At 42.0% G+C, this 21,870-nt stretch overlaps 1 protein-coding gene across 1 annotated transcript in view; it reads right to left on the bottom strand.

Moving 5' to 3' along the window:
- The window catches only part of retreg1 (reticulophagy regulator 1), a 52,995-nt gene that overhangs the window by 18,610 nt on the left and 12,515 nt on the right, over positions 1-21,870 (bottom strand). The window contains exons 2-3 of the mRNA XM_068001887.1: positions 4,225-4,351; positions 2,409-2,493 (exon numbers count right to left, since the gene is read on the bottom strand). Coding sequence (XP_067857988.1) covers positions 2,409-2,493; positions 4,225-4,351 — 212 coding nt within the window. The remainder of the gene's footprint in view (positions 1-2,408; positions 2,494-4,224; positions 4,352-21,870) is intronic.

Raw genomic sequence — 21,870 nt, 5'->3', positions numbered from 1 at the left:
AGACCACATCAGAGGCAATTTTAACTTCTTCCGCCCAGCAGAAACGGGCGGTAGCGGAGTTAAAATCATGGTGGCAACTTATTGGCCCGTGTCCGCTCTTTAACTTGGGCCTTCCGCTGGACAGATTAGGCGGAAGCCTCATTAACCTATGCCAATCAGGGTCTTATGACGTACATGGGACCCCGATGCAATTTAGAGGGTGGGGCATGCACCGTGGACGCAGTGCTCAGTAAAATCTGGCGGTCAAGAGGAAGAGGCCCTAAAAAGGTATGTCTAAAAATTTTTTTGTGGAGCTTGGAAAAGGAGTGCTCTCCTGACTCCACAAGAATAATGTGGTCCACTGCCACCCTGGGCTCCCCCCCCGCCCATGCGGCCACCCCACCCTCCTCCCCTAGACCTACTTTTCTTCTGGAAGGTAGGTCTGCCATTGCAGCAAAGAGGAGAATATGGCCCTTTATGAGAACGACCATTGGATAAAACTGCTGTATCAAAAACAGTAAGGAGCTTACAGATTTCTTTCTGTTAACGTGCTGTTGTACAAATAGAAATGCAGTGATACAAAAGGTCAGAATATTCTTTATTTACCTCAACTACTTGGGTTTGAATCCAGCACAGACTTTGTTTTATTATTCGTTCATGGGATGTGGGCGTCACTGGCGAGGACAGCATTTATTGACCATCCCTAATTGCCCTTGAGAAGGTGGTGGTGAGCCGCCTTCTTAAACCGCTGCAGTCCGTGTGGCGAAGGATCTCCCACAGTGCTGTTAGGAAGGGAGTTCCAGGATTTTGACCCAGCAACGATGAAGGAACGGCGATATATTTCCAAGTCGGGATGGTGTGTGACTTGGAGAGGAACATGCAGGTGGTGTTGTTCCCATGTGCCTGCTGCCCTTGTCCTTCAAGGTGGTAGAGGTCGTGGGTTTGGGAGGTGCTGTCGAAGAAGCCTTGGTGAGTTGCTGCAGTGCATCCTGTGGATGGTACACACTGCAGCCACAGTGCGCCAGTGGTGAAGGGAGTGAATGTTTTGGGTGGTGGATGGGGTGCCAATCAAGCGGGCTGCTTTGTCCTGGATGGTGTCGAGCTTCTTGCGTGTTGTTGGAGCTGCACTCATCCAGGCAAGTGGAGAGTATTCTATCACACTCCTGACTTGTGCCTTGTAGATGGTGGAAAGGCTTTGGGGAGTCAGGAGGTGAGTCACTCGCCACAGAATATCCAGCCTCTGTCCTGCTCTTGTAGCCACAGTATTTATGTGGCTGGTCCAGTTAAGTTTCTGGTCAATGGTGACCCCCAGGATGTCGATTGTGGGGGATTCGGTGATGGTAATGCTGTTGAATGTCAAGGGGAGGTGGTTAGACTCTCTCTTGTTGGAGATGGTCATTGCCTGGCACTTGTCTGGCACGAATGTTACTTGCCACTTGTCAGACCAAGCCTGGATTTTGTCCAGGTCTTGTTGCATGTGGGCACGGACTGCTTCATTATCTGAGGGGTTGCGAATGGAACTGAACACTGTGCAATCATCAGTGAACATCCCCATTTCTGACCTTATGATGGAGGGAAGGTCATTGATGAAGCAGCTGAAGATGGTTGGGCCTAGGACACTGCCCTGAGGAACTCCTGCAGCAATGTCCTGGGGCTGAGATGATTGGCCTCCAACAACCACTACCATCTTTCTTTGTGCTAGGTATGACTCCAGCCACTGGAGAGTTTTCCCCGATTCCCAGTGACGAGATGGATGTCTGTTTTCATAGACAGCTGTAAGGAACCTTATTGAAATAGGTTTAGGCAGTCATTTTTCAATAGTTAAAGCACAAAACTGCCCAGACTTGGTACTGTTTACTTACAAGGATGCTTGAAATGGTGTAGAAAATGTAGGTCACACCAGTACAGTGGGAAGTTGTAGCTAAGGCACATTGTTGGGGCAATGTAGTCGAGAACTTTACTCCACTTCTATTTTGTGCTTTACCTGACCTGACCTGAGAACGCTTTATGCTGACACCAATTAGAAACACTAGGAGAATATTTTAGGCCATGGTACTGACCTTGACAAGAACACATGTGTTTTTCTTGATTAAAAAAAGGCAGAAAGAAGTCTATTATACACAACTGCTATATAGTTAAAAGCAGAGTAGTTAATTAGAACACACCGTTCCCAATTCCATTAAAACTAGTTTATAATAATGAAATATGAGTGAATAAAAACATTCCACAGATTAAATGGATTTCTGTAATGTGGCACAAATGTGATGCTAGACAAAATGGGATCAATCCCAGTCCATTGTTAAAAAAACACCATTAGAATGTCCAAAAGATATGGTGCAGCTGTCTGCAATTTAATCTAGTGAGAACATGTATAACAAAAACAGTTAGACTTATTGAAATTGATCTTAAACTGCAGGAGGGGTACTTACGCAAGAAGTATGAAACCAGAGCCCCTGGAATGTAGCGTCCAATAACAGCACAAAATGTACAGAGACTACAAACAAGGAGGCAAAACTGGGGGTGGAGGATGGGTGGGGGAATGGAAAGAAAGATTATCAGACCGCTGTATGACACAAACTGCAAGAGAAAAAGAAATTCGCATGACCATGAACAATTGTTGGAACATTAACCATTCACTTGTGGATCTTGAATTTGAATCAAACCAAGAAAATGGGGATAATTTTGAGTATAGCTTTCAGGTGGACAGCAGTCCACTGAGTAAAATAATTTTCAAATTCAGTAATTATTTGCCAATCTCATTGTAAAATACCATAAAGATGTAGAGTAAGGGAAATTTACTGATCCCGTATGCATGTCTGGAATCATGTGGGTGTGCTCACAGGCATAGATGCATATACCAGCTTCTGAGGTGGTGTCAATGAACAGAATATTAGTCAAAGGAGAATACTGCACTGTGCATACCAGCCAGGAATACTGGATGCAAAGTGGAAACATGCTTCTTCCCCAGTTCGGTATTTTTCGATAATCGTGCATATAAAAACAATTTACATGAAAGTAATGAATGATGCTAAAGCACACATACAACTGGAAAAGGAAAGCCAATCTTAGTTAGACCAGACCCTTGCATCAGCCTTCATTCTCCCACTGGTTATTTGCTGAAGGATTTTCACTAGGAGTGGGTTTCGAGAGGGGAATGGGACAAGCACCAAACTTGCCCGATGTCACCAATTTGAGGCCCCGTGCTTTTTTAACTCTAGGGCCTCATTTTCATCCCGCTGGCCAGCTGCCCGCCCAAAACGAGCATAAAGAGGCAGCTGGCTTCAGGCAGGTCAAAAGCGCGGGCCTAGTGCTCACCCACCGGCACCAAGATAAGTCGTTGGGGGGGGGGGGGGGGGGGGGCGGCGGGGAAATAATCAAGGCTATTTTGCAGGGGGGGAGAAACCCTTGGCAGCAGAGGCTCAGACTTTCCTTGTGGCCCGGAGGAGCACTTCTGTTCCTCTTGACCCCACTAAGGAACGTTTTTGACTTATCTTAGATGATCTCCCCTTCATTCCCCGCCAGGTTTTACTGAGTGTGTGGCAGATACCCGTGGGATTCTAACGACATCATAGAACCCCAATGTGCATGCGTTAATGAGGCTCCCGCTTGAGTCAGGTGGATGCCTCGGCTGCCTAAAGAAAGATGGCCCAGTTACGATGGCGGTGGGCAGGAATTGAGCAGGAACGGGTCTTTGCGTGGCTCTTTTAACTGCATGCCGCCCAGATCCCGCTGGGTGGGGTTGGATAAAATCCCCCTCCTCATGTCCCGTGTGTCACTTCTCGGAAGTGAGAGAGGGAGAGAGGTTTGTACCCAAAAGCAGCAATGATCAAAAATCAAATTCCTATGGATTTTGACACAAATGGAAAACAATGAACTCAGATAAAACTTATACATTACAGTCAATGCTTAAACACAAAAAAAATCTTTTTTTAGTTAATTTTCTTCTGTACTCTGATCTGCCTTGCTTAAGTGCATAAAAGTAATGATAGATAATGTTAAACAGAAGGAAACAAGGAATCGGATCCATCTACCATTCCTTGCCAGATCATTTAGTCCAAATGCTTTTGAATTCTTTCAATCTCTCTCATACTCGTTGTCTAGCTACATAACTTGTAATCGGCAAATCAGAACTACTTTTCTCCATTTCTTTTTTGAATACTGTATTATAATTTTTGGGGGGAAATGTGGAAGTCGCCACTTTAACTGTGAACTCTATAACATTGTAGGGAAGTAGAATTTTCTTACCTTCCCAGGGTTTTGCTTTTTGAAATGAGACATCTCCTCAAAAAACACAGTACAACTTATCCATGACTCTGTGATGCACTGGCTGAGCCTTGGTGTGCTCTCCTGTTTAGTATCAGTGACTTTCCAGCTAGATAAAAGAGAAGTTAAATGTTCTTTTAAAAAAGAGTGGCATCAACCAGCGACACTTTAATCCATCTTGGCACCAGCCTTATTTAGTGTACTAGTACGTCAGTGTTAATGTGTACTTGGTGGTCTTGGCATTTCCATAGCTTGGATCACAGGAACAACGTGCATGTGCCAGCTCCTGGAATTTGCAATGCTAAATCTGGCATCCTTACCCCAGTGGCAGAGTCAAAGATGCACAATAATGTGGCCGTATGATTTTGTTGCTGGAATAAGAGACCTGGATTAAACAATATAAATGCAGGCAGCTAGAGTGCAGATGCTGCTCTCCCACCAGCTGAACTACAGAAGCATTAAATGCATAAGTACATAGAATGTACAGCACAGAAACAGGCTATTCCGCCCAAATGGTCCATGCCAGTGTTCATGCTCCACACGAGCCTCCTCCCAATGCTCTTTATCTAACCCTATCAGCATAACCTTCTCGTATCAGCATAATCTTCTAGGTACCTTTAGAGAGCTCAAAATGGTCTCCAGAATCATCACATCCTTGCAAGGATAAAACCTACATCTGTACAGCTTGGTGTTTTTCCACAGTTCAAGTGAACAAAACACAAAAAATTTCACAGACCCACAATTACACCTAATTCAAATCCTGATAAAGCTGAATGGGAAACTGCACCCAACGTACCAAGTTCTCAGGTACGTTAATATTTCATTGCACAGTATTGCACCAAAGTTAAAGAATTAAGTAAGATCACGGGCGATGATCTAAGTAAAAAATAATTACTGCAAATGAAAGATTTGTGTTAAAGACTGAAGCCACTGTTTCAATACACAATTTCCAATAACAGACTGTGTTGTTTAAAGTTCCTGTACATTTCCTTTATGTATCTATATTAATATCTATAAGCTAACAACTGTTCTTGTATCATGCTCATGGATCAGAGCAAAATTCAGTCCCAAAAGACGCAACAGACAATTTCATCCTGCAGCACGCTTTAAAAACAAATGTGGTTAAAATTCACATATATCTATTTGAAAAAAGTATTCCTTCTGATTTCTAAAATCAGTACACCAGGAATACTGGTTGAAGTGAGGATCATTTTGAAAGTATTCTGTAAGGTGTAAATAGAAATCATCACCAGAAACGGTTGCTGCTGTGCGATACTGTTTACTTTCTGTGCAATATAGTTAACCATTCACATCGGCAAAATACAGTATTTCACTAACAGTTGGTGATAGCAAAAACAGATGGCCTTTCATAGGAATAATCTCATGGTCTGAACTCACATGACAGTAAAATATATGAGCAAATCAACTCAAAGTACACTGCTAGAATGACCACCCACTACTGAATAGTATATCAAGAATCAGTATCATTTTCTGATATTTGAAAATGCTATATGAGTTTTTGAATTCCGACAATAATATAGATGTATCTCTCACATTTTATAAATACTATATTTTTTTAGAATTCAGTAGCATCTCTTAGGCTACTTTCTGATCTACAACAAGAGTAAAATTTAATATAAACTGGTTATAGCTCATTCATTAACATATAACTCAGAAGACTATAATAAAAATCCAGAAAGAGAAAAACAGCCCATGGAAGCTCATTCTTAATAAATTAACTCTCCCATCATGGTGTCGATTTGTATTTTAAGTTACTCCTAGTACTTTTCCCTCTAATTCCTTGCTTGGTGAATTATTCCACTTATTCACGGAGTACAGAGTTTTTAATATTTGTTATAAACTTACTTTTTACTAATTTCCATTTGTGTCCTCTGTCTTATTTTCTTGGTACATTTTGAAATAAAAATCTGGGTTTACATTACCTATGCTTTTTAGCATTTTATCTACTTTGATGAGGTCCATTTTCAATCATCTTCTTCTAAACAGCAAAGCTTGGTCTTCTCTAATCATTCCTTGTACTTCGCCCCTCTTTTATTCTTGGGATCAGTCCTATTGTTCTTTTTTGTATACTTTCTAATGCAAGTATATATTTTGTGTGGGTGATGACCAAAACTGAAGACGGTATTCTAATTGAGATCTAGTCAATAAATTGTAAAGTGTCAACATAATTTGTGTACACTTATATTTTACTGTTTAGGCTGTGCATTGAAAATTATGTTCCAACACTCCTCTAAGATCCTTTCCTAACTCTGCCTACATTAATTTAATGTCATTCATTCTATATCTATGACCCAATTTTTTTTTAAAAACCTATGCGCAACATGGCTGTTTCCGTAATTGGGTGCTCCCAATGAGGAGCAAAGCTTGCAGGGCGTGCAGGTTGGGAAATGATGGGCTTGCAGCCATTGAAGTTGATGGATGGAAAATCTCAGGCTGTGGGTCTTCCATTTCCTGATCTGCACTCCCTGCAAGCTCTGTTTTTCAGTTGGTGTCCTAATTGCAGAATTATCCCTTATATTTCAATTTCATTTACCACTTATACATTATTTAAAATGCCCAATCAAATTACTGTTCTGGATCCTTTTGCAAATCTTGTGCTAGTCAATTTCTACTTTTGCATCATCAGCAAATTGTGACCAGCTTGCCGCTAGTATTTGGTATCCAAGGTCATTTACACAGATAAGAAACAATGGGGATCCAAGCAATGGATCCCTGAGGGATTCTACACAATATTCTCCCCTCCCCCCAACCAACATTACATTTCTCACAGGTACTATCCAGATGTTTTTACATTTATGTACTTTTTTTGACCCATTTGGAAAAAAGTGATCTCAGTGCGCTGCTATTCCCTTTTTAAATTTGTGGGTAGGTACTAGGCTTCATAGGTGCCAGACTCCACTATATACGACGTCTAAATTTTAAAACTGAGCCAGTCGCGTATTTTCACTGTTGATAAGGAATTCAATTTTTATTCAATTTCATGCACTGTAGCTGGAACATGACAGTCCTATTTAATTTTCTTTTGTTGTTCTTCCTTTCATTTTACTTCTTAATCCAAGATAATGGCTTGTCCACACCTAATTATTCAGTAAGTACATTCCAAGTGTCCTTTTTATCTATTGACATTCTTATCTTCCGTACCTCTTCTGATCTTAAAACTCCCACTCCTCCTCCCTCGCTGAAGCTGTCTTCAAGAAGCTTGGTTTCCTCATTTGTTTCCTCTTTCATTTCATATTTTCCCTCAACAGCTCTTAACTCATCATAGAGCCCAAGTCTGTCCATGACTTAACTACTGCTCCCATATCTCAGAAGGCTCTTTAAACACCAACCATTCCTGTACAGGATTTGTAAAACAGCTGGTCATCTCACAGGGTGCTTTTTTTCTCTCATCCCTAGTCTCAACCCTCTCTGATTACTATTTTATTAATATGACTATCAACCTGCTGCTCTGAACTTTCCTCTCTTGTTCTTTCTAAGATCCAAATATGTCTTCCTACCCACCCTTCCTCCTCCCTGCACCATTAAAATTTAAATCAACACTTTCTCAATAAAACAACAGTTACTGTGCATTTGCAGCATTTCACGTGCTGAGGGGTGATTTGATTGAGGTGTACAAAATTATGAGGGGCCTAGACAGAGTGGATTGGAAGGACCTATTTCCCTTAGTGGAGGGGTCAATAACCAGGGGACATAGATTTGAAGTGATTGGTAGAAGGATTAGAGCAGAAATTAGGAAAAATTTTTCACCCAGAGGGTGGTGGGGGTCTGGAACTCACTGTCTGAGAGTATGGTAGGAAGCAGAAACCCTCAACTCATTTAAAAAATACCTGGATATGCACCTGAAGAACCGTGACCTGCAGGGCTACGGACCAAATGCAGGACAGTGGGATTAGGCTGGGTGGCTCGTTTCTCAGCCGGCGCAGACACGATGGGCTGAATGGCCTCCTTCTGTGCCGTAAATTTTCTATGATTTACAGTCATCTTAATAGACGTCAGCAAGCTATGGATCTTCATGGACTCAGTCACAGAATGTGATCCCCTAATCACCAGTAAAATTCTCAAAAAGGTCCCAGAGAATAAAAATTGAATTTGTCTTATTCAGTTAACATAAAACAAAAGCTCTGGAAATCAGCTTGACTGATCGATAAAGCTGTCTGTCTGCAGAATGAAAAACTGAAGAAGGTAAATGTCATAGGATCCATGACATTCATGACTAGAATGACCTCCTTACTAAAGATTGATGCCTCATGCATAACACAGAAATATGAGATTGTGTAGCAGCAAAAATACTGTCTAATCAATAACATAGTCGTTCTACACTATTTTATTGGTTATGGATTAACCATTTATATATTATTATTAGAAATGGCATATCCTGCCATTTTTCCACTGAAAAGTACTAGGTCAATGGTGTCTATGGGTTTTTCCACATCTAGTGATGCCTGTCCCATCACATTTTTATTATGATTTTCCCATTAATGTGAGTCTGTCATTCTGTACTCCTATGCTCTGGCCACTGGATGGCATTGTGCAGCCAATTTATCAACCTTAATCTGAATGTTTTTTTTATCTGGCCTTTTCTTTTCCCCCTCTAACTGTAATTTTTAATTTCCAAGTAAGGATTTAAACAAAATAAAAATTCATAAAATAAATATTTCACAATAAAATTATTCAACTTATCCAATGAATTGTCTTTTGTGTCTTTTAATGCCGTATTAAAGTTTTTACTTGAAGGCCTCAGCCTGTCTCAAAGGCCTGGGCTTTAATTGGATATTTTTACCCTGTAACAGTGAAGAGAGCAATTTTTATAATATAAAAACTTGAAAACTGCTTAAATTTATGTTTATTAAAGACTTATAAGTTGGCAAACTCATTAATAGTGCACTCCTGGTATGTTTTGTGAGTTCATGAGGAAGTTGCACACTCTTAGCCCATGGTTTTCTGTCCATTGATTTTAACTAGCAGAACAATTACACTTAAATGTTTGAAGGTAAGAACATAAAGATAGGAACCGGCCTATGATGATCAAAGTGGTGGTGGAGGTACCTTACATGGAAATATGTGGGATGTGGGGATGATGATTCGAAAGGGACCAACAGCCATTTGGTAAAAATAATTAGATCCAACTATACTTATTAACTCAGTTGCTTTTTGTTTGAAAAAATTCCAATTAACAACTTCAAATTAAAAAGAGTGGACCGTGTAAATGTGTGTGTATATTATGTTAAAAATCTTGCCTATGCGCTCAATTTGTTTACAAACTTTACTTCCTGTGGTCAACTTTGTGTCAACTTTTCCCACTCTAAATTCCTATGTCCATAATTCCCATCCAATTTTTCTACGTCAACTGGGTCCTGTCATTAAGTAATTATAGGCTCTGGCTATCAGGTTGCATTGTATTATCTTTTCCCCACAGCTCATTCAATTGGTCAGCCTTGGCACAGTGGCAGCACTTACACCTCCGAGTCAAAGGATTGTGGGTTCAAACCCTATTCCAGAGACTTGAACATATAAGGCTGACATTTCAGTGCAGTACTGTACTGAGGGACTTCTGCACTGTTAGAAGTGTCATCTATCAGGCGGGATGTTAAATTGAGGCTCTGTCTGCCTACTCAAGGTGGACGTAAATGATTTCCTGGCACAATTCAAAGAAGAACATGGAAGATTTCCTAGTGTGTTGGCCAACATTTATCCCTCAACGAAGGTCATTAAACAGATTATATGGGTTTTTAGCTCATTGCTGTTTGTGGGACTTTGCTGTGCGCAAATTGACTGTCTTATTTGCCTACATTACAACAGTGACTACACTTCAAAAGTAATTAATTGGCTGTGAAGAACTTTGGGATGTCCTGAGGATGTGAAAGGTGCGTTCTTTCTTTCAAAATGCTTTCTGAAAAAAATTTAATCCACCATCTTTTCCTCAGTAGCTGAAATTTCTACTGTCCAAAATACAGATTTAAACAAAAGAAATTCAAAAAATTAAATATTTCATAATAACATTTATTCACTGAATTGCCTTTGGTTTGTTTTATTGTCTTAAGTAATTTTTGCTTGAAGGCTTCGGTCTCTCCTAGAAGCATTGGCTGGACTTGATATTTCTGCCCATATTTATACAGTCTAAACATGCAGGAATTGAGCAGGTAATTCAAGGCGGAAGTAGGGGTAGCAATGGGAATGGTAGGAAGGGGAGGGAGTAGTAGAAAGATACAAGAGTACAGGATACAAGAGAATGGGGAGAAGGGTGGTTGATGGGATGGGAAAGGAGCCACTGAAGGCCACATTTTACCCACGACCCCCATTGAAAAATACAGCCTGCAGCCAACAGCAGCTCTCTTCTCCACCACACCACGTCACCCATCACCTTCCACTGAAAAGGAAAGAATGACAGAGAAACAGATGAGGACTGAGTAAGAAACAAAAAAAGTTAAGGAGAGAAAAGCAGAAGAGGGAGTAAGAAACAGAAGAGACAGAGAGAAATAGCAACACAGACAGGAGAGAGAGAGAGAGAGAGAGAGAGAGCGAGCGAGCGAGCGAGCAAGAGACCATATTCTCTGACTTACTATATGCAATACCACAAGAGATTGACTAATAATACATTAAAAGTTTTATGTATAACATGCACTTCCTGCAACATTTTACCTGTTACATTTGTTTGATAACATCTCATTTGTTATAAAACAGTGTATCCCAACTCACCATGAGCAATACCATAGGAGATCAACATGTGCAGTGGTGTATGTTAAAAATAGAAATGCAGATGAGCTGATCTCACTCAATTGATAGTGAATTTTGAGTCTTTCCCACTTATGGAATAAACCAACAAAATATTGCCATTGATTTAATATACTCTTTTTATGACCAACTGGTTTATAGGCAATGCTGGCACAAAGGAGTAGTTCAATCAATCACCTACATGACCGACCCCGGTACAAGCACTTATTCAGTATCGTAGTAATTTGCTGGCTATTTGATGCATATGGAATAACTAACTTTAGCTCTTAGTTTCTGAAGAAAATTCAAACTAAAGCAGAAGGAAAAGTGGAGCGATAAAATTTATAGGGGGCGATATTCATCTCTCTACACACCTGTTTTCCAGCATTAACTGGGCAGTCTCTAATCAAAATTAGCAGAAATAAACCTACTGCCAAGTTCCCACTCGAGGCCCACCCAATGTGATTTTCAAGCGGGCTTTGACTTAGATCACAAGTGCTCCCACCAGAAACAGGCAGGATCCTCATGATTCGGTGCAAATTAGAGTCCTTACACATCTTTAGGACCCTAATGCCATTTTTGTCTTCACCCACTCAGTGGTTAAACCCCCCCCCCCCCCCCCAGTTTTCATGGACAGTATAGTGCGGCCAGGCCCAGTCTAAGTTAAAGGGATCACTGGAAGTTGGTCTGGAAATATTATTAATTGATTGATTTGGCAGTTTTAAGCCTTCAGGATTACATGAATTATCTGAATTACCCTCTATGCTCCTTCAGCAACGTCCTCAACCCCTTAAAATTATGCCTCCGTCGCCCCAACCCCCATATCTGTCCAGCGCTACTGCAGCCCACGGTCAGTGACTGCCCGGGAGATTTCCCAAAACAGTGAGCTGCCTGTCTGCACATAAGTTGTGCGGGCAACTCGCCAACTACGTTTAAATGAAGCCTGACCATCAAAATGGTTCAGGCATCTCGCCGACAATATTGAGCGGGTGTTGCTCCACCCACCGCCTGTCGAAGTATGCCAAAGACTAAAAACCAGAGCCATAATCTTAAAGAGGAAAGAACAAAGTTGAAAAAATGAGAAAAATAATCTGCTAGGTCTTGCAGCTAGAGTTTCAGGAGCTAGGGAGGAAGTTAAAAAGCAGGACCTCAAAGGTAGTAATCTCTGGATTGCTCCCAGTGCCACGCGCTAGTGGCTACAGAAATAGGAAGATAAGGCAGGTTAATGCATGGCTAAAGACACAGTGCAGGAGGGAGGACTTCAGATTCTTGGGGCATTGGGATCAGTTCTGGGGCAGGAGGAACCTGTTCAAGGCGGACGGGCTGCACCTCAACAGAGCTAGGACCAATGTCCTCGCAGGGAGGTTTACTAGTGCTGTGGGGGAGGGTTTAAACTAATTTGGCAGGGGGATGGGCACCAGCATGTAGAATTAGAAAGGAGAAACAAGGTGCACAGAGGAATGGGAGACACAGATAGCACTAGAGTAAGAAACAGTACAGTATTAGGTGGGATCAGACAAGAGAGAATACGAGACGGTCTAAGATAGGTATAGAGTGCATGTGTGTAAACGCACGAAGCGTGGTAAATAAGGTTGATGAGCTGCAGGCGCAAATAGCCACATGGGAATATGATATAGTGGTAATAACGGAGACCTGGCTCATAAAAGGGCAGGATTGGGTACTAAATATTCCTAGGTACTCTCTCTCTCTGGCAGTCCCTCAGGGTCGAGGATGACTTGGTGGAAGATGCCTGTGCGTGGATTTTTTTTTAACATGGGGTGGTCGTTGCACACCAACCACCACATGGTCCCAGTGGAGCGAAGTCTTGGCCCAATGGCAGGGAAATCCGAGACGATTGGAGACCAGGCTCTGCTGTAGGACGGGGACAGTGCAGCACTTCACTGGAGTGTGAGCCTAGATTTTCGTGCTCAAGTCTCTGGAGTGGGACTTGAACCCTTCTGACTCAGAGGCGAGTGTGCTACCCACTGAGCCATGGCATTCCTACATACATGGTGTGTGGGAAAGATAGGGAAGGAGAAAGAGGATGGGGCGGGTGTGGCAGTATTGATTAAGGCGAATATTGCGGTGCTGGAGAGAGAGGATGTCCTTGAGGGGTCAAGGACTGAATCTATTTGATTAGAGTTAAGAAACAATAGATGTGCCATTACACCACTGGGTGTATTCTTTAGGCCACCAATTAGTGGAAAGGATATAGAGGAGCAAATTTGCAGGGAAATTACAGAGGTGCAAAAACTATACAGTAGCGACAACTATCAAATGGGAATCCAAAAGTCATATAAATAGTAAACCGGTAGTAAGAGGAGTGAGGCAGATTAGGGACCAAAAAGGAGATCTATGCATGATGGCAAAGCACATGGCTGAGGTATTAAATGAGTACTTTGTATCTGTCTTTACCAAGGAAGAAGATGCTGCCAAAGTCACAGTAAGAGAGGAGGTAGTTGAGACACTGGATGGGCTAAAAATTGATAAAGAGGAGGTGCTAGAAAGGCTGGCTGTACTTAAAGTAGATAAATCACCCGGTCCGGATGGGATGCATCCTAGGTTGCTGAGAGAAGTAAAAGGTAGAAATTGTGGACGTACTGGCCATAATTTTCCAATCCTCCTTCGATACGGGGGTGGTGCCAGAGGACTGGAGAATTGCAAATGTCACACCTTTGTTCACAAAAGGGTGCAAGGATAAACCTGGCAACTACAGACCAGTCAGTTTAACCTCGGTGGTGGGGAAGCTTTTAGATACGATAATCTGGGACAAAATTGGATGAGTGTGGATTAATAAAGGAAGCCATCATGGATCTGTTAAAGGCAAATCGTATTTAACTAACTTGATTGAGTTTTTTGATGAGGTAACAGAGAGGGTTGATGAGGGCAATGGAGTTGATATTTTGTCTATAGACTTTCAGCAGTCAGCAAAATTGAAGCCCATGGAATAAAAGGGGCAGTGGCAGCATGGATACGAAATTGGCTAAGTGACAGGAAACAGAGAGTAGTGGTGAACGGCTGTTTTTCAGACCGAGGAAGGTATACAGTGGTGTTCCCCAGGGGTTGGTATGAGGACCACTGCACTTTTTGACTTGGACTTGGGTGTACAGGGCACAATTTCAAAATGTGCAGATGACACAAAACTTGGAAGTCTAGTGAACAGTGAGGAGGATAGTAATAGACTTCAAGAGGACATAGACAGGCTGGTGGAATGGGCGGACCCATAGCAGGTGAAATTTAACGCAGAGAAGTGTGAAGTGATACATTTTGGCAGGAAGAACGAGGTGAGGCAATATAAACTAAATGGTACAATTCTAAACGGGATGCAGGAATAGATACCTGGGGGTATATGTGCACAAATCTTTGAAGGTGGCAGGAGAGGTTGAGAAAGCAGTTAAAAAAGCATACAGTATCCTGGGCTTTATAAACAGAGGCATAGATTACAAAAGCAAGGAAGTTATGTTGAACCTTTATAAAACACTGGCTCGACCACAGCTGGAGTACTGTGTCCAATTCTGGGCACCACACTTTAGGAAGGACGTGAAGGCCTTAGAGATGGTGCAGAAAAGATTTACTAGAACGGTTCCAGGGATGAGGGACTTGAGTTTCATGGATAGACTGGAGAAGGTGGGGTTGTTCTCCTTAGAGCAGAGAAGGTTGAGAGGAGATTTGATAGAAGTGTTCAAAATCATGAAGGGTTTAGATAAAGTAAATAAAGAGCAACTGTTCCCATTGGCGGACGGGTCAAGAACCAGAGGACACAGATTTAAGGTGACTGTCAAAAGAACCAAAGGCGTCATGAGGAAAAACTTATTTATGCAGCGAGTAGTTATGATCTGGAATGCGCTGCTTGAAAGTGCAGTGGAAGCAGATTCAGTCGCGGCTTTCAGAAAGGAACTAGATAAATACTTGAAGGGAAAAAATTTGCAGGGCTACGGGGAAAGAGTGGGGGAATGGGACTAACTGGATTGCTCTAACAAAGAGCCAGCACAGCTCCTTCTGTGCTGTAACCATTCTTTGATTCTAGCAGCAGCACATGCCAACATGTGATGTATAAATCCGATTAATAGAGGACATGTAATTCAATTTTACGATATCAGAATTTCTGTCCCAAAAGTAAGTGTCTTTTCAAGAATCATTAAGCTGTCTGTGGAACACACAGTGCCAAAACTGACAATCTTATAAGGCATCTCCTCCTCTTCCCCTCAAAACAATAAGTGATCTGATCTTTAGTGAATAAATAGGATTCAGGAAAATTAACTTTCTCATATGGGTTGTAATCATCCTCACTTGTTTTTGTGCCGGGGACAGAAGATACTAATCAACAGTCTGCTCAGACAAGTTCAAAATCAAAATACCAAAGGAGCAGTTCTCTATAACTAAGGATCCATGTGCCTTTTTCATTTTGAAAGTCTAAGCTAATACACCACAGAGTAAATACAACCTTTATTCCCTGCAGCAATTTATGTGAAAATACTTTTTGATTCAGTGGTCTCTATCTGCTGATTATGTCCTGAAAAGCTGCTCTTCCCCAGTTTAAAATCATTATTTTGCTATTGAAACACATTCAACAAAACTGCAGCAAACTAAGACTATGAAGCTTTTATTGCAAAAGTTAAATTATAGCCAAAAAAAATACATGGCATCAAGTTGGAAATGTACTTAAGAACTGGGAAGTTGACAATTTCATTTTCAGAGATGCATGACCATTAATAGATCCCAGAGATAATCTGATCATACCTAACAGTACTCAAAATAAATTGCCTGTTTTGAACACAGTAAGGGGATTGGATAAGAGTGCTGCCCTCATTCCTTGGTTTAAAAGATCAAGATATATTTGAGCTACACAGTCAAAGTGTATGAAGTTAATATAAATTTAATATATCCTAACCTAATTACAGGGCTCTCAGCTACCAAAGGACTTTCCCTGTAAGAAAGTTGGTTCCTGGCTTTTCATTAATACCAGTCGATTTCCCTGGGTGTTGCATATGATGGAAGTCAAGATCAAGTGTAGTCTTCAGGTGAAGCGGGGTTAGAGGGCGAGAGGTAATTGGACCAGGGTGTACAGATGTAATTCAGTCCCATTTTAAAGTCCATTTAACACTTTCAGTTTATACTATTATTTTTGTTAAACAGTTATGGCAATTTGGGAAACAGAAAAGTAAAGGGAGTAAATATCAACAGGGAGCAGAGACGAGGCGGGGGGGGGGGGGGGGGGGGGGGGGAGAGAATTCCCGACAGGAAACCAGGAAGTACGTAAGGACATCTTTCCTTTTTTTTCCCCTGTAGGTTTCCCACCCGACAGCCAGCCTGATCAACAGGCTGGCTGTCAGTCGGACGGGAGAGCAGCCAGGAAGCGGATGCCAGCAAGTAAGTCTTAGATTTTGGGGGGGGGTTCAGGGGTCAGACATCGGGCGGGGGGGGGGGGTGGAGGTTGGACGATCGTGTGTGTGGGATCACGGCAGGTAGGTTTGTTGGGACTGGAGGAAACACTCCTGCTCTTCCTGGCCCACAAGCAGCGTAATAAAGGCGCTTACCTGCTGAGCCAGGCCTCCTCACCTCCTTTTATCATAGAATTATAGAAGGTTACAGCACGGAAGGAGGCCATTCGGCCCATTGAGTCTGCGCCGGCTCTATGCATGAGCAATCCAGTTAGTCCCACTGCACCGCTCTATCCCCGTAGCCCTGCACATTTTTTCGTTTCAAGTACTTATCCAGTTCCCTTTTGAAGGCCATGATTAAATCTGCCTCCACCACCCCCTCGGGCAGTGCATTCCAGATCCTAACCATTCGCTGTGTAAAAAAGTTTTTCCTCATATCACCTTAAATCTATGCCCTCTGGTTCTTGACCCTTCCGCCAATGGGAACAGTTTCTCTCTATCCACTCTGTCTAGACCCTTTATGTGGCGTGAATCCCAGCCCCTAGGAGTTAAAAATAAAAAACCTGTCAAAGTGGAGGCCTGCTGCCTCCTTAAAAGCTTTCACTGACAGACCCGCCTCCTAAGAACGTGTTGGTTGCCCGCCCTCGACCCGCCTCCGTTAAAACTGGAAGCAGGTGGGTTAGGGTCGGGTTTTACTTTTTTTACGATTTTTACCTTCCTACCAACCCGCAACCCACCCGTTCGTGCGGTGAAACTTTACCCCAAGATGTCTCTACAGTACAGGTTGATAAGTTGGGAGACACAAAATGGAGGTACTGCATCACCACCAATTGTGGGAGGGTGAAATTACAGTGTGATAAATTCACATAGGAAGTTTCCATTATAAATGTGGATGTAGAAATTTATAATAGAAAAAGTTGCAACACCAAGTGAGTGCAGACAAAATAATGTAATATATTTTATAACACAGATACATCAGTCTTCCTTGCCATTGCATCGAGTGAGTCAAGACCAAGTGCAGTATACAGGTCAAGCAGAGTTACAGGGCACGGGAATAATGGACCAAGGTGGGGGAGGGAGCAGATGAGAAGTGGGAGGTGTAGAGGAGAGAAGAGAAGAGTGGAGAGAGCGCGAGGAGAGGATGGAAGGGTGGAGAGAGCGGAGAGGAAGGGAGGACAGAGGGAGAGAGAGGGGAGAGGAACATAAAGAGGTAAAGATGGGGAAGAACAGGGGGTGGAGGAAAGGGAGAAGGAGCTAGGGAACTGCATCAGTGGGAGGCAGAATGGCAAACTCTCTCGGGGGATGGGAGGGTAAGCTATCTTTCACTCTGCCAGGGTTGGATTTTCATCTCTCAGTCGGTGGGGTTGGGGAAAGGAGGGTGGAGGTCAGATGCCAGTGATGTCCCTTAACCCTGACCAGATCAATGCAGTGAAAATCATGTGCAGCTGGGCTAGTCCACAATATGCAACGCACTTTGAATGGGGTGAAAGATGAAATTGGTGCTTGAGGGCCATGAGCCAGGGTGTCAGTAAAACAATAGATTAGGGCAGAATATTTCATATAATCTACCTGGAAAAGAAAACACAAGAGATTCTAATAAAGACTTGCCTCATTCGAAATTTAGTTCTCGTGCAAGGCCATGACGCCAAACCAACTGATGGCCAGATCTTTTCACACCTTCACCTACTGTGTAACTGGCATTGCATCAAATTTTCAAACCCACCACCTGTTTTTAATAAGTAACAGATATTCGTACATTTCAATGTATTTAAAAAGTGTATAGCTCACTTTCTGTAAGCATTACACTTTCCCGATTTACTTTAAACAAAGCTAGGGGAGATTTGCTGATACCAGAGCTGATTTTAACTCCCTCCACCCGATGTAAACGGGGGAGGTCACTTAACACCCCGTTTACCCTGGCGAACCAGCTGGTGTCATTTTGGACCTGGTCCTGAGATGACTGGACGGAGTGCACATCTGTTTCAGGTGGGAGGCCACTTATAATGACCTACATAGGTCCCCGATTCCAATTTCAAAGTAAAGCCCCCTCCCACTACCCCCATAATCACCCCACCCACCCCCCCTTCCCCCAGGCTCTGACTGTTGGCCAGCTCAGCATGAGAGCCGGCTGGTTTCTCACCCTCCCAGAACTGGACAGCTGCGGCAGGGCGTCTGCTTGTAGGATTATCCACCATAATGGAGTGGAACCTCCTAGTGAATTACCATGTCTATAAAGACATTACAAGTAGGTATATTCTCTTTCTTACTAGAACTGTTTTCACAATAAGATTTGGTATTGAACATATTTGCTGTTAATTATGGATGAAAACTAAGGTTTATCAAAACAGCAACCAAAAGGAAGCAATATCACTAAATCAACTCCCGCTAGTTTTCCGATCTAATCCCGACACCTGTGCTTCCGACTCAATCCTGATTCATGGCAAAATCTTTGCAGATAATCAAGGTCATACCATATGCACACATCTCACTTCTGAGTTCCCTGCTACAATGGTTAATCAAATTGCATCCTGCCTCCCATATTCTGTATTTTTAAATTTAAATGATGAAGAAAACACATCCACGTATGTTGTTTATAAAGAGGAAATCAATAAGTTACTGTGGATCCTCACTAAAGGACATTAAGTACAATGCTATGTAAACCCCTTATAATGTATAACATATATGGACAAGAAATTAAAGGCAGAACTTGTCAGGATTAGCGACATTGTCTCCTATTAGGCTGCAGCAACAAGAGAGGATCTTTGCAGGCTATTAAGACAAATAAAATGGCATTTATACAGCAGTTTTAACGCAAGAAACATCCCAAGGTGCCTCACAAATAGGGATAAGGAAAATATATGCCAAGCCAGAAAGGAGAGAGTAGGATGGATGACTGAAATCTTGGTCAAAGAGATGGTGCTTGAGGTGGGTTTTAAAGATGGGAGAGAGAGAGGCGGCGAGGCAGAGAGATGTAAATAGTGAGTTTCAAAGAATAATATGAAGGTAGCTGAACAGGCTGCCACCAATAGTGAGGCGAAGAGAGTAGAGGATGCACAGAATGCCAGAGTCAGAGGACTGGAGCATTCAGGAGGGGATTATAAGGCTGGTGGAGACTGCAGAGATAGGGCAGAGCAAGGCCACGGGGGAAATTGTAGATGAGGGCAAGGATTTTAAATGTCATGCGTTGGAGGGAAGAGGAGGCAGGGTTGGTCAGGGAGGATGGGGTTTTTGGGAGAGCAGGACTTAGTGCAGGACAGGAAATGTATGGCAGAATTTTGGCAGAACTGTATAGATTTAGGATGTGAACCCTTTTCAAGCATCACAACACTTTAGAATTATATGATTATGGTACCGGGAGCTGGATTGCGCATAGAGTGTCTGTGGCAACAACTTCTCAGACAGCGAGTTGTCGACAGAACCTATACTACCTCATAAGGAAAGAAGAAAAAAAAAATCAGAGGGAGACATCCCAAGCCATTCTTAATACTTCCTAGTCATTAGTTGTAGTATGGAGGTCATGAAATCTTGGGACTAAGACATACATCATCACAGTCAGGAATGGTATGTTGTCCACAGAACAGCAGTCTTTTCCATGCATCAGTTTTCTTTCTCAATGATCGTCTCTTTTCTTTTTTCCCCCGCTGGTTAAGTCTTGGTATCTTATTTCTAACTGGTACTTTCTACTTTCGTTATTCACTCGAATCATATTGTGCAAAACCTTTCTCCTCATACACATTCCATGAAAAAATACTATATAATCATATTCCCAGCAAAGCATTTCTAAGAAACAGCTGTCATGACAGTTCCTCAGGCACCTAACTATACCACTAAAAAAATTTTATGACCTAAAGTAAAAAAGAAAGATAATCTTAAACTTTCTGTTAAACTTGGCTCCCCCGCCCCACCAAACAAACAGTACAACATAGCCAGCAAGTCTCTAAACATGACGAGTCAGAAATGCCAAAATGGGTGGGGTGAGATATCTGGTTCTGTTGGGAGCAGGAGGGATAGTTGTTATTGGGGGCTTTGCAATCCCATGTTATAATATAATGCATTTTCCCACCCACCATAAGCAATGACACACGGATTTGTTTTATTTTTATATTAAACTATTTTTCATCTGTTTATTTTGTACTAAAAATCTAACAGTTCTTAATTTATCCAGGATATTGCTTTGCACAAAACAGAAAAAAGACATCAGTATACTGTACTATAGGAAACCAATATGTTGTCTCCCATCAAGTTTGTCACGCTTACTTCCTGCACTATGATTTTGCCATGCTTGGCAGACACAACTGGGTGTAGTGCGTAAATTTAAAAAAAAATTAAACTGAGAGATTTGTATAGGTTTCTCTACTTACTATTATATTCACCTTTCAGGCCTCCAAACATTAGGTGGCACCGCTGTTCTGTCCCAGGGTCTGGCAACAGTAAGGGGATTCTAGCATATAGCAGCACTGTGCTGGGATGGGATGGATGGGGGAAAAGGGATCATGTGCCTTTGAGCCCTGGGGAATCCTTGGCTGTGCATTTACAAGGCGTCTGGTAGTATTGGGGAGTGGGGCCCAGTATTTGGAAACACCGGGAAGGAAGTAAGTTTTAGATCACTTGAAGGAAGGACACTCAGGTATATCAGAACTGGGAAAGCATGTCTCGTGTCTGTCAGCACTGGATAGGGAGACAAGGCTGGCGAAAAATCAGTCTCCTTACCTGCTCTTGAGAAAAAGGTATGCAAAAAATATTTCAGGAAAGTATTTTGAGTGATTTGATTGTTCCATGTTCTGCCTTGCTTTATCAATAATTTTAGTTGTAATTCTTTGCTATTTGGTTGCAATTTGTTGACTATGAAATTTGTGCAAATCAAAAAATGTGATTTCCAAGTGGGAGCTGAAACCTTGACACAGGAAAAATGATGTGATAAACAAGAAATTTTTATTTTAACAAGATCTTTTTATTTTATTTTGATATATAGAAAAATATAACATTTCCCTGAATATGAATCCAAAGTTTGCTCTGTTGATAGTTGGAGATGAGTAACTGAATGGAGATCATGTATGGCAAGATGGCATAGGCTCAAGCCTGGGCAAATGACAGTTCTCGCGATTTAAACGCTAAGCAGGTCAGAGCGTTTACTACTATAGGGACTGGGACACGAAACCTCAAAGAAATACAGCATTTAGACAAAACACTGGTGGTTTACTGGATTCCCTGCTTTTGTACTACGACACTGGACAGACTACTCTCAGCATACACTGGTGACTCTGGATAGACGTGCGCTTGTTTTTTCCCCCAAAATGACTCCAGTTTCAAATATTATATGCTTACGCTTGCCAAATACAGTCTACAATAAAAGAGTATACAATACAAATCAATGGAACGCTCAACAGTTCAGCTTCTTGATTGACTTGTTAATCCATTACTAATGCCAGGATGGTTAACGATCTTTGAGAGCTGATTAGTGAGCTCTCTGGAAACACATTAATCATTTTTAAATTTAATTGAAAATGCCTTTGTT

Source organism: Heptranchias perlo, chromosome 2 (genome assembly GCF_035084215.1).
Source record: "Heptranchias perlo isolate sHepPer1 chromosome 2, sHepPer1.hap1, whole genome shotgun sequence".
NCBI lineage: Eukaryota > Metazoa > Chordata > Chondrichthyes > Hexanchiformes > Hexanchidae > Heptranchias > Heptranchias perlo.
This window is presented reverse-complemented; position numbering and strand designations above follow the sequence as displayed.